Consider the following 12,502-nt stretch of genomic DNA (forward strand, 5'->3'; position numbering starts at 1 on the left):
GGCACTTAAAAAGAACAATGAAATTGCTTATTTTTGTGATGGGCCATCTGTTGAATTGTTTTGTGCAACAATTGCACAATAGTATCTATGTCATATCATTCTATTTTCAACAGCAGCTGATTTTGTCTCACAGGCTACTTGTCCTTATTTCTAAAGTCCCATGACCATTTAAAGTCACCTTTTCAGGGACCTTTGCCAAAAAGGTGTTAGAAATCTCAAACAGCCTGTGTTTTGGTTTTTTTTTCTCTCTTTTTTCCTCTCTCCTCTTTATTTGGGGAGAGAGGCTGTAATGGGAGTAGGAGGGGGGAGTTGGTTATGTTAGTTCTAATTAGTTAGATTTCCTAAATGTTTAGGACAATTATCTGTGCTTTCCACCTGTAGTTCTATGAAAGAAGTTAACATAGAATCATTTAATAATTTGAGTAGAAATGATAGGCTTGCAAAAAAGAAGAGTCAAGTTTAACCGACTATAGTCTTTCATGCTTTTAATTATCTACTCTTTTCTTCATGATAATTAGAATTTTTCTCTTGGAATTCACTTCCATATTAAAAAAAAAAAGATGAGCCATTAGCAAATTTGTTAGAGCAGAAGTGAAATTAAAATAAAACAAATGTGTTGCCGTCCATAGGTCACTGACATTGCTGATGCCATGATTCTGAAACAGCTTTTTGAAAATCTGTTCAAAAACGGGGTCGTCGTTGTGGCAACATCCAACAGGCCACCGGAAGGTAAAAACAAACATTGTGCTAGTCTTATCCAATTAGATGGAAATGAACAAGCTTTTAAAAATTCATAATTTTGTGCTCATTTTATTATGTTAATAAATCTGATGACTTTGTTTTATCCTAAGTTTTGTAAGTAACTTAATTTGAAAAATCAGTCGGTATTTGTATTTGAAAATGTTTTAGCAAGCTAAATCCAGGTGATCGCCTGTGTTTGATGCACTTGCAGTTTTTCTCTGAGTATTAGATATACATATTAAAAATACTGGCCTTTCTAACTGCTTTTTATGGGTCATAAAAGAAACTCAGTGAAATGAAAGGAAAAATTCCTAATTGAATCTTGGGAAAAGACTTAAAGCTTGCCTGCATAAGTGGTTTCTGATACTTCATTTATCATTTCTGAAAAAGCACTTGTGGCTTATTAGGACATTGTTTAAGAATTAAAATATAAGAATATAAAAGAAGATAAAAATAGCAAGTTAAAATCTTGTATCTTTCAGCCCATCATGTGGTCAATTGAAGTTTGAATACTACCAAAAAATAGTATTTTATGTATTCTTAATTTTAACATCTGACTGGAATGCTATTATACAGATATCTGCATGGTTAAGTCCTTACCTCTTTCAGGTCTTTGCTCAAAGGTTATTTTGCCAATGACACCTAGACTCATTTCCCATTTGAATCTACAAACCATCCCATTTCCCCTAGTACCGCTTCTTCTTACCTGCTCTGTTTTTTTTTCATGTAGCATTTATGATCTACCATGTATTTTATTTATTTCTTTTACTGTCTTTATAGCTTATTATCTGTGCTTTTACAGGATGCAAAAGCTTCAGGAGGGCAACACCTTTTACCTCTTCTTTTCACATATATATGTATTTTAAGCGCCTGAAACAGTGCCTTGCACATAATTGGATTTCAGTAAATAGTCTTAGACCGAATATTGAATAAATGTGTGTTTTTAAATGTTCTCTCTGCAGTATTGAGAATAGATTGTGGGAATGAGATTTTCAAGGTTGGAAGTAGGGAGACCATTTAGGAAATGACTGTAATAATCCTGAGGGTAGATGATGAAGCAGTGAAGGTGGTGAGAGTACTCAGGTTTTGTAGGCAGTCAAAAGGATTTACTGATGGAATGAATATGGGTTATTAAAAAAAAGATCAAGAATGGCTCAAAGATTATGACCTGAGCAATTGGAAGGATAACTCGGCTGTTTACTGTGATGGGAAAGACTATAGGAAAAGCTAATTTGGGAAGGGAGGTGGTTCTGAGGTTTCTATGGTTATGAGACAGATGCATATAAATTTGGATTTCAAGGAAAGGTTTGGACTGGAGATAGAAATTTGGGAGTCATCTGTCCTAAAGGAAGCTGATAAGAGCAGCCAGTGAGTAGGAGAGCCAAGAGTATGCTGAGCAAGGAAAAGGAAAGTGGTACAAAAAAGATGGAGGATCAGCTTTGTTAAATGCTGCTAGGAGGTGAAAAATGAGGTTGAGAGTTGATCACTGGAGTTGGTGACATGGAGCTCATCACTGAGCCTGAAAAGAGCAATGTAATTGTGTGAGTTTTTTGTTTTGTTTTTTTTTAAATTGTCATGTCACATTAATGACTCATAGCAAATTTGTAATCTACTTATATGCCCAGATATTACTATGTGAGCAGCTGTCAAACTAGGTCTCTCTCTCTCTATTTTTGTAGTTGATCTCTTTTTTCCTATTTCAGCTTATTAATTTGTCTATGTTGTTCCATATTACTGATTTATGTTGATATTTTTTGAAGTATGATTCTAACATTATTTTTAGCTACCCCTACTAGCTAAGACATTTATAAGCTTAGTAATTGTGCTTCTGTATCTTCACCTGTTCATTAATTAAAATGTGTAAATAGGGTTAGGCCAAGTTTAGATTCCTCTCATATACCACTAGATGCCTTATTTTAGGGAAACATTAATTAGTTCATCAATACCTTAAGATCTAGTTATTCAAACAATTATAGTTATATGTAATCTGTTACACTATAGAGAATTATGAATGATTTTTCAGATGCATTTATTAAAATCTTTATAATGTCCTATATCTCATTCTTGTGATTTACTAGTGTAACAGCCCTTTGAGACTAGGCAATGAGTTTTTTCATATTAGATCATCAATGGGGACAGAAGGCTTGACTACTCCTGTGACTTGTTGACTTAACAGTATCTTCAATATTACCTTTAGGCATTCAGGATAAGCTATGTTCATAAAGAAGGTGCTTGAACAAGCTTGGAATGACTCTCCAAGTAAAGACTGCTGAGAAGAAAATTGCAGGCGGCTGCTCAAACTACTGCAGTGTATAAACTGAGGAAGGACAACCACAGGAAAGGTTAGGAACATTCTGGAGCTTATAGCTTTGTAGGAATAAACAAAGTCACAGGCCCACCACGGAGCCGTCCCTGTGGAGGAAACTGAAGGTCCAAGATGCAGGATTCCAAAAATTGGGCATTAGCCACAAATCTAAAGAAAGCCTTTTCTAAATATGAACCTAGATGGGATGCTTAGCATACACCAGGCTTTTTAACCATGGCAGACAATCAGTCATCATAAGTAACTTACTATTTTAATATAAAGAAGATGGAATGTATGTTATATATATATATATATATATATATGCCATCTCCTGATGGTGTGTGTGTGTGTGTTTCTTCATGACTGAAGAAATAAGACTTAGGAAGATTAAGTTTGAATCTCAGGAAAAGGTAAATGTGTAGGACAAAGAATGGGTCAGTGGTTGCCAGGGGCCTGGAGTGATGAGGTGTTTGACTACAAAAGGCCAGCACCAGAGAATTGAGGGGGAGTTTGAAACTGTTTTGTATCCTGATTGTACTGGTGGTTGCATGTGTTAAACCTCATAGAAGCGGACAACAAAAAAGTTAGTTTTCCTATTTATAGATTAAAAAGAAATCCCATGGATGGTAGGTGACAGAACAGAGGCTAGAATGAAGGTTTTGCGACTCTTTTGACACATTGTCCTCTATCTTTCCTTCTTGTTGGTCATCACTGATCTTTGTCTATCCCATCCCAGATACAGTATGTTCTTTTTTCCAGCCATCAGAATGCATTCAACTTTTTCTTTAGGTTACTGCTTTTAATCTACAGCCTCTGGATACTTACTATTTTCAAAATAGCTTCTGCTTATTCTCAGAGTGTTATGCAAGGTGGGAGAAGAACCTTCTTGGCAGAGGGTTGAAGCAAAGTGCAATGATTGGAGAGAGAATGACCTGTTTGGGGAACTGAAAGATAGCCAATGTGGCTAGAATGCACTGATGAAGGGGAAGTAGTATACAGTGAGGTACAGGATGAATCTGGAGAAGTGAGAGCTAGAACTTTATAAAGCAGTAATAAGGATTTTGGATTTTATTATAAGAGAAATGGGAAGCCACTATAGTGTTTTAAGTAGGGACTGGTAAGATCGGATTTGGAATACCACTCTGGTTATAGTATGGAGAATGGGTTACAGAATGGGGTACAGTAATTTGGTGGATTCAGGGAGACACTCTAGTAGGTTATTGCTATATATACTGGACAAGAAATGATAATAACTTGGTACAAGGCAGTAATCTCATCTTGGGGGCTGTTTTGCAAACCAGGAGCTATTTGGCAATGTTGGAGACATCTTTGGTTGTCACCACCGGGCAGTAAGGAGGAGTTGGTGCCGCTACTGGCATCTCGTAGTAGAAGTCAGAAATTCTGCCCAAACATCCTGTGGTTACAGGGATACCCCCCTCCTCAAAACTGAGAACTATCAAGCCTAAAATATCAATAGATATGAGGTTGAGAAAACTTGATATAGGATACAGAAAGGATAGATTTGGAAAATAGTTAAGAAGTAAAATGGGTATCACCTGGTTATAGGTTGGATATTGAGGAAAAGGAAAGGACAATTTCTAAATTTCTGGCTTGTACAACTGGGTAGGTGGTAGTGCCTTTATTCAATAAAGACAGAATAATCTGGAGGCTAGAAGTCCAGAAGATATTGCCTAGTGGAGAAGAACAGTGGAACACTGTATTCCTCACCACCGCCCCCCCCCGCCCCCGCCCCATTATCTTTAGCTGCCATGCTTAACTTTCTTCCACATCATTCGTCTTATCCCCTCCATTTCTCATTCAGTTCAGTTCAATTCAGTCGCTCAGTTGTGTCCGCTCTTTGCGACCCCATGAATCGCAGCACACCAGGCCTCCCTGTCCATCACCAACTCCCAGAGTTTACTCAAACTCATGTCCATCGAGTCAGTGATGCCATCCACCCATCTCATCCTCTGTTGTCCCCTTCTCCTCCTGCCCCCAATCCCTCCCAGCATCAGGGTCTTTTCCATTTCTCATTAGACTGTATCAGTTTCCTGGACAAGAATAAGGGTTGTTGTTGGTAGAAAATTACAGTTATACCTTTATTGTCAATTTGTAGATAAATAAGTTATTAATTTTAATAGAAAGTGATTAGAAACCATTAATTTTAATAGAAAATAATTGTTAGCCAAGTAAAAGCAAGGCCAGAATTTAGGAACTTGGAAGAGAAAATAGCTCTGGAGGTAGTAGTCTGGAACAGTCCAGTACAAGTAAAGACAGGGAAGCAATACTTGAGGCGCGCAGGGAATAAGGGACCAAAGAGTGACTGCCTCTGTGTCACTGTTTATTCTAGTCCTCACTTCTGAGTCCTACCTTGCTCAGGTCCACAGGCTCATTGTCTACACCACGTAGCTGTTAAAATCTCAAACCAGTGTCATCTCAGGATTACTACTTTGGCTTTTAGCTTCCTGATTGTTTACTGGTCTGCATGGATTTTTACGCTTTCTTATAAGCTCAAAATATGTTTAATGTATTTTAAGCATTTGTAACACAGCATTTGGAGTGCTGTTTTACATTTTCTAGGGTAATCTGGTTAAGCTTCTTGAACTTGAAGCAGAGAGGATCCACAAGAATAGGAAATTGCTGGGAAGTTTTTAGATAAAATATATCTAGATTAGTTTATATTCGATTCTTACTTTTATAAACTCTCAAGTAAATGATTTATTTAGCATTTTTGTCATTTAGGTAAATACAAATGTACATGTAGAAATGCTCATGTACAAATAGACATATTTTTACATTTTGAAGATGATACTGTCAGATCATTAGAAGAGCCAGAAACAAAATCCATAATTAAAATATCATATATATGCTACTCACTTTTTAGGTTCTAACAAAATTTTGTTAATTTCATGATATTCTAGTAGGAAAAAGCAATACTATAGATTAAGTGCATGGAGACTCTAAGAACAAATTAATAATAGATTGGTAGATTAAGTTAATTAAATTGAAATTAATAATTAAGAACTTGTTCAGTCAAAAATACGAATATATTTTTGTAGAGAAAAGAATATGCAAGTTGAAATGGCTATGCTTTTTGAGAGTAAAACAGAAAGTGCTAAAAGAAAATACTTTAATATGGGAACAATAAGTAGGAACGAGAAGTAAGCAAGCATTAGAAGATTGTTTTGTATTCTTTAAAAATAAGGGAAACACAGGCTCTGTAATATAGAAGATCTAAGCTGAGAGAAGACAAACAAATGTGTTGAAAACTTTTTACTAAGAATTCAGATGAAATTTTAAAAAGCTACATGTGATAAAGGGGTTTAAATTAAATCAGTTAAAATCAGTATTAGAAACACTGAAGTGTAGAATTGAAACTATGAAAAATGAAATCAGTGATGAAGGAAAACCACTTATGACGCTCTGGCAGTGTGCAGAAAGAGAATAAAGAATGAAAAGATTTTTTTAAAAAGTCAGTGAGTCCTCTGGAGGAAAGAGGTCTTAAAATGTAAACTTATTAAAAAGAAGTGTTGGAAATAAGAAAATTGATCATAACAGTGAATTGAGTTTAAGTGAATATTTGTAGTTTCTGCTTGCTCATTTATTTGTAAATTTTGTGCCCCTTGGAGAGAGAGTTTACAGATCCTAAGTGATAGTATCAATATTTGTGGCACTGATAACTAGGAAAAAAATAATATATATATTGTCAAGTATATTAGAATTTAAGATACCCCTTCTACTTTTCAAATTGCTAGAAAAGACAAGGGATCAAAGTAAAAATATTTCTTAAAGCAAAAGCTAGAAAGCAGAAGAAACGCAGAAAAAAGAATAAAAAGCATGAAACACAATCAGGCATGTCAATGACAGGAAATATAAATGGGTTGCATACTCTATTAAAAACTAAAACTTCTGGTGTGGCTGAATAAGCTCCTAATCAAAAGACCTTCTTGCAGACAGCCATAATACATTCTGAACAAAATATGTAACACAACTATCTGAAGGTCCCATAAAAATTATAGAAGGGAGACAAAACTTGGAAGAGAACCAAATGAAGAAAATTTTCCTGTTTTTTAATATTTTTCTTTCTTTCTGTTTAAAAAATGGTTATCAGCTTTAGGGCACATAAAGTTAGTGATGCATTTGATGACTAAAATTCTGATAGAAAACCCACACTGTTTCTGGCTAGAATAACCAGATTACAGCGTTTAGGGCAAGCATAGCTGCTGGAAAATGAAAAATGAATCCCAGGGAGAACTAGATTGATAGCCCCAGGTTCTCATATTCTGTGTATAAATTCTCTGACTGGCTTCTGTACTATACAGTTGCAGAGCAAACTAGAAGCTTTCTAAGGATAGGATACTGAACTTAGATTTGAGTTTATAGTTTTAGTCCAACCAAGGTAATTTCTTGCTAAGACAAAAATATCAACGCTTTTCAGAAACAGAATCCAGAAGGTCCAGAACACTGCCCAAAAGTGAAGAATGAGGAGATATTACCTATTCTCAAGAGAAAAAACCATCAGTAGATAACAGATAACAACTCCAATATGCCCCAGATATTGGAATTAGCAAACAAGGACTACAGCAAGGACTGTAACTATAATTTAAGGGGAAATGAGGTAAAGAAAATATGTTTGTAATGAACGAAAGGATAAGGAATGTCAGCAGAGAAATACAAACCATAAAAAAGTACCAAATTTAAATTTTAAAGCTAAAAGACAGTATTTAAAATAAAAATTCACTTCAAGAGCTTACTAGCAGAATAGGGATAACAGACAAAGAGCCAGAGAGAACTTAAAATTAGCCAATGTGAAGAACGGAAAATGACAGAAGTAAAGAAACAGAGACTTAAGAATTTGTGGAGCTATAACAGACTTTCTAATATATTTCTAATTGGAATCCTAGAAGGCAAGGAGAGATAATGGGTAGAAAAACTTTTGAAGAAATAATGATCGAAAATTTCCCCAACTTGGGTGAAGACATAAATTTACAGATTCAAGAACCTCAGTGAAATCCAAGCAGAATAAATACAAGAAAATACTGCTTAGACACATTGTAATTGAATTTCTAAAAGCCTAAGGTAAAGAGGAAATCTAGAAAGCAGCAGAGAAAAATGACATTAAATACAGGGAACAATGATTAGCTCTTGATGACCTCCATCAGAAACTGTGGAGGCCAGAGACAGTGGAATGACATCTTTAAAATGCTGGGGAAGAAGTTATCAACCAAGAATTTTATATCAAATAAAAATTTCCTTCAAGAATAAAGACAAAGATATTCTGATATCAAAGAAGGCTGAACAAATTCAGCATCAGATATGCAATACAAGCTATTCTAAAAGAAGTTCTACAGGTAGAAAGGAAATGATAACAGACATTTGGATCCTCAAGAAGAAAAGAAGAGCATCAGAAATGGTAAATATTGGCGTAAATATAAGTAACTCCTTTTATTTTTAATTTATTAAAAATAGAAATGACTGTTTTATGAGAAATTATAACATCATCTTGTGGGATTTATAATGTGTGTAGATATGATGCAAATGACACATAGTACAAAGTGGGGTATTTAGATGGACTTATATGGATGCAGGCTTTCTGCATTTTTTTGTGTGAAGTGGTATGATATTAATTCTAAGTGTGAAAAGTTAAGGATACTGGTAAGCTTGGAAATATTGCAGGTTTGACCCTCAGTTCTGTTCAGTTGCTCAGTCGTGTCCGACTCTTTGCTACTCCATGGACTGCAGCACACCAAGCCTCCCTGTTCATCACCAACTCCTAGAGTTTACTCAAACTTATGTCCATTGAGTTGGTGATACCATCCAACCATCTCATCCTCCGTTGTTCCCTTCTCCTCCTGCCTTCAATTCTTTCCCAGCATCAGGGTCTTTTCCAGTGAGTCAGTTCTTTGCATCAAGTGGCCAAAGTTTTGGAGTTTCAGCTTCAGCATCTGTCCTTCCAATGAATAGTCAGGACTGATTTCCTTTAGGATGGACTGGTTAGATCTCCTTGCAGCCCAAGGGACTCTCAAGAGTCTTCTCCAACACCACAGTTCAAAAGCATCAATTCTTCAGTGCTCAGCTTTCTTTATAGTCCAACTCTCACATCCATACATGACTACTGGAAAAACCATAGCCTTGACTAGACAGACCTTTGTTGGCAAAATGATGTCTCTGCTTTTTAATATGCTATCTAGGTTTATCATAGCTTTTCTTCCAAGGAGCAAGCGTCTTTTAATTTCATGGCTGCAGTCACCATCTGCAGTGATTTTGGAGCCTCCTCCAAAAAATGTCTGTCACTGTTTCCATTGTTTCCCCATCTATTTGCCATGAAGTGATGGGACCAGATGTGATGTTCTTTGTTTTCTGGATGTTGAGTTTTTAAGCCAACTTTTTCACTGTCCTCTTTCACTTTCATCAAGAGGTTCTTTAGTTCTTCATCACTTTCTGCCATAAGGGTAGTGTCATGTGCATATCTGAGGTTATTGTTATTTCTCCTGGCAGTCTTGATTCCAGCTTGTGCTTCACCCAGCCCAGTATTTCTCATAATGTACTCTGCATATAAGTTAAATGAACAGGGTGACAATATACAGCCTTGACATACTCCTTTCCTGATTTGGAACCAGTCTGTTGTTCCATATCCAGTTCTAACTGTTGCTTCTTGACCTGCATACAGATTTTTCAGGAGGCAGGTCAGGTGGTCTGGTATTCCCATCTCTTGAAGAATTTTCCACAGTTTATTGTGATTCACACAATCAAAGACTTTGGCATAGTCAATAAAACAGAAGTAGATGTTTTCCTGGAACTATCTCGCTTTTTTGATGATCCAGTGGATGTTGGCAGTTTGATCTCTGGTTCTGCCTTTTCTAAATCCAGCTTGAACATCTGGAAGTTCATGGTTTGGTTCTAGACCACCTCATAAAGCCAGTACTGCAATGAAGTGAATCACATGATTTTTTTGACTTCCTAGTGCATCTGAAGGTTTTGTTTATACTACTGTAGTTTATAAAATGTGTAATAGCATTATGTCTAATAAAAGAACATATACACCTTAATTAAAAACACTTTATTGCCAAGAAATGCAAATCATTATCTGAGCCTTCAGTGAGTTGATATCTTTTTATAATAGTAATGTAACCAAATCCAGATTTGATTGCTTGTTCCTCATAAGCCAATAATTTAAGAAGCAAGTGTCAGTAGAAAAGAAAGGTGCCTTAATCATAAAAAGCAGCAGTCCAGCCAGAAGGTAGACTCATGTCCAGAAACCAACTCCAAAGATTCTGCTTAGCCATGAGTTGTTTTTTTTTGTTTGTTTTTTTTGTTGTTTTTTTTTAGCCATGAGTTTTTAAAGGGAAAAATGGGGTGGGGGGAAGAATCTCAGTGAATCATTGAAGGTAGGATGTTGGGTTCTGCATCATTCTCCATTGAGTGCAGACTGGCTGACTCTTCAGATGTTATCTCACCTTCATGACCTGCCTGCGGGATTGCTAAAGAGGCTGTTGGGGGTAGAGAGCTAGTAATTTTGTAACTGCTTGGTTCTTCTTTCTTTCTGTTTATCTAGGAAAAGAATCAACAGATTTGACAAGGCATGGTACAGCATTCAGGAGAGCTTAAATCAGGAGTTAGTTTCAATTGCTTAGTAACTTCATTCCTATAATTAGACTCTCTTAATTATAGAGGGGAACAGAAATGGACAAGCAGGAAAGGGGCAAAAGAGCTGCTTTCAATAACATAAAAGGTAACTATAGATCACCGTAACAAATATAATAATAAGGGAAAAGTTTGAAATATTGTGAAAATTACCAAAATATGACATAGAGACATGAAGTGGACTTAATGCTGTTGGAAATACGGTGCTGATTGACCTGCTCAACACAAGGTTGCCACAAACTTTCAATTTGAAAAAAATGCAGTATCTGCAAAGCTCAATACAGCAAAGCAGTATAAAATGAGATTTACACATTGTCATCCCTAGAACAACAACAAAAATAAAGGCCAGTTGACAAAAAGGAATTTTAAGATGTATTCAAATAATTTTTAAAAAGGCAAGAAAAGAACAGATGAAGAAAAAGCAGAAGAGACAAAAAGAAAACAATAATTAAATCATAGCCCTAAATATTAAATGCCAAATGATACTGAGAAAGAAGAATGGAGCTGGAGGAATCAACCTTCCTGATTTCAGACTATACTACAAAGCTTCGCTCATTAAGACAATATGATACTGGCACAAAAACAGAAATATAGACCAATGGAACAGGTAGAAAGCTTGGAGATAAATCCATGTACCTGTGGGCACTTTATCTTTGACAAAGGAGGCAAAAATACACAATAGAGAAAAGAGAGTCTCTCAATAAGCAGTGTTGGGAAAACTGGTTATATAGGTGTAAAAGAATGAAATTATAACATTTCCTAACACTGTACATAAAAATAAAGTCAAAATGGATTAAAGACCTAATTGTAAGGCCAGAAACTATAAAACTCTTAGAAGAAAGCATAGGCAGAACACTGACATAAATCACAGCAAGATCCTTTATGACCCACATCCTAGAGTAATGGAAATTAAAACAAAAATAAACAAATGGGGTCTAATTAAACTTAAGAGATTTTACACACTGAAGCAAACTAAGCAAGGTAAAAAGACAACCCTCAGAATGGGAAAAAAATAATAGCAAATGAAACAACTGATGAAGGGTTAATCTCCAAAATACACAAGCATCTCATGCAGCTCAATATCAGAAAAACAACCCAATCAAAAAATAGGTGGAGGACCTAAACAGACATTTCTCCAAAGAAGACATATATATAGCTAATAAACACATGAAAAGATGCTCAACATTGCTCATTATTAGAGAGTTGCAAATCAAAACTACAATGAGGTATCATCTCATACCAGTCAGAATGGCCATTATTAAAAAATCTACAAAGAATAAGTGCTGGAGAGAGTGTGGAGAAAAGGGAATGTGCTTGTATTGTTAGTGGAAATGCAAATTGAAAGGGCCCATATGGAGATTCCTTAAAAAACTAGGAGTAAAACTACTATATGACCCAGCAGTCCTACTACTGGGCATATACCCTGAGAAAACCATAATTGAAAAACACACAAGTGCCCCAAGGTTGATTGCAGCACTATTACAATAGCTAGGACCTGGAAGCAATCTAGATGTCCATTGGCAGACGAATGAATAAAGAAGTTGTGGTGCATATACACAATAGAACATTACTTAGCTATAAAAAGGAATGCATTTGAGTCAGTTCAAATCAGGTGGATGAACCCACAGCCTGTCATACGGAGTGAAGTAAGTCAGAAGGAAAGACAAATGTTGTATATTAATGTATATATATGGAATCTAGAAAGATAGTACTGATGATCCCACTTGCAGGACAGCAAAGGAGATGCAGACATCAAGAACAGATTTTTGAACACAGTAGGGAAGGAGAGGGTGGGATGATTTGAGAGAGTAG

The 12,502-nt window shown here is 35.9% G+C and overlaps 1 protein-coding gene across 6 annotated transcripts in view; it reads left to right on the forward strand.

Moving 5' to 3' along the window:
• Positions 1-12,502, forward strand: part of AFG1L (AFG1 like ATPase) — a 189,356-nt gene that overhangs the window by 71,718 nt on the left and 105,136 nt on the right. For all 6 annotated transcript variants that reach the window (XR_006263997.1, XM_043439635.1, XM_043439637.1 and 3 more), the window contains exon 6: positions 630-729. Coding sequence is in view for 5 of the 6 variants with exons in the window: in XM_043439635.1 (XP_043295570.1) it covers positions 630-729 (100 nt within the window). In the remaining variant the exon portion in view is untranslated. The remainder of the gene's footprint in view (positions 1-629; positions 730-12,502) is intronic.

Source organism: Cervus canadensis, chromosome 20 (assembly GCF_019320065.1).
Source record: "Cervus canadensis isolate Bull #8, Minnesota chromosome 20, ASM1932006v1, whole genome shotgun sequence".
Taxonomy (NCBI): domain Eukaryota; kingdom Metazoa; phylum Chordata; class Mammalia; order Artiodactyla; family Cervidae; genus Cervus; species Cervus canadensis.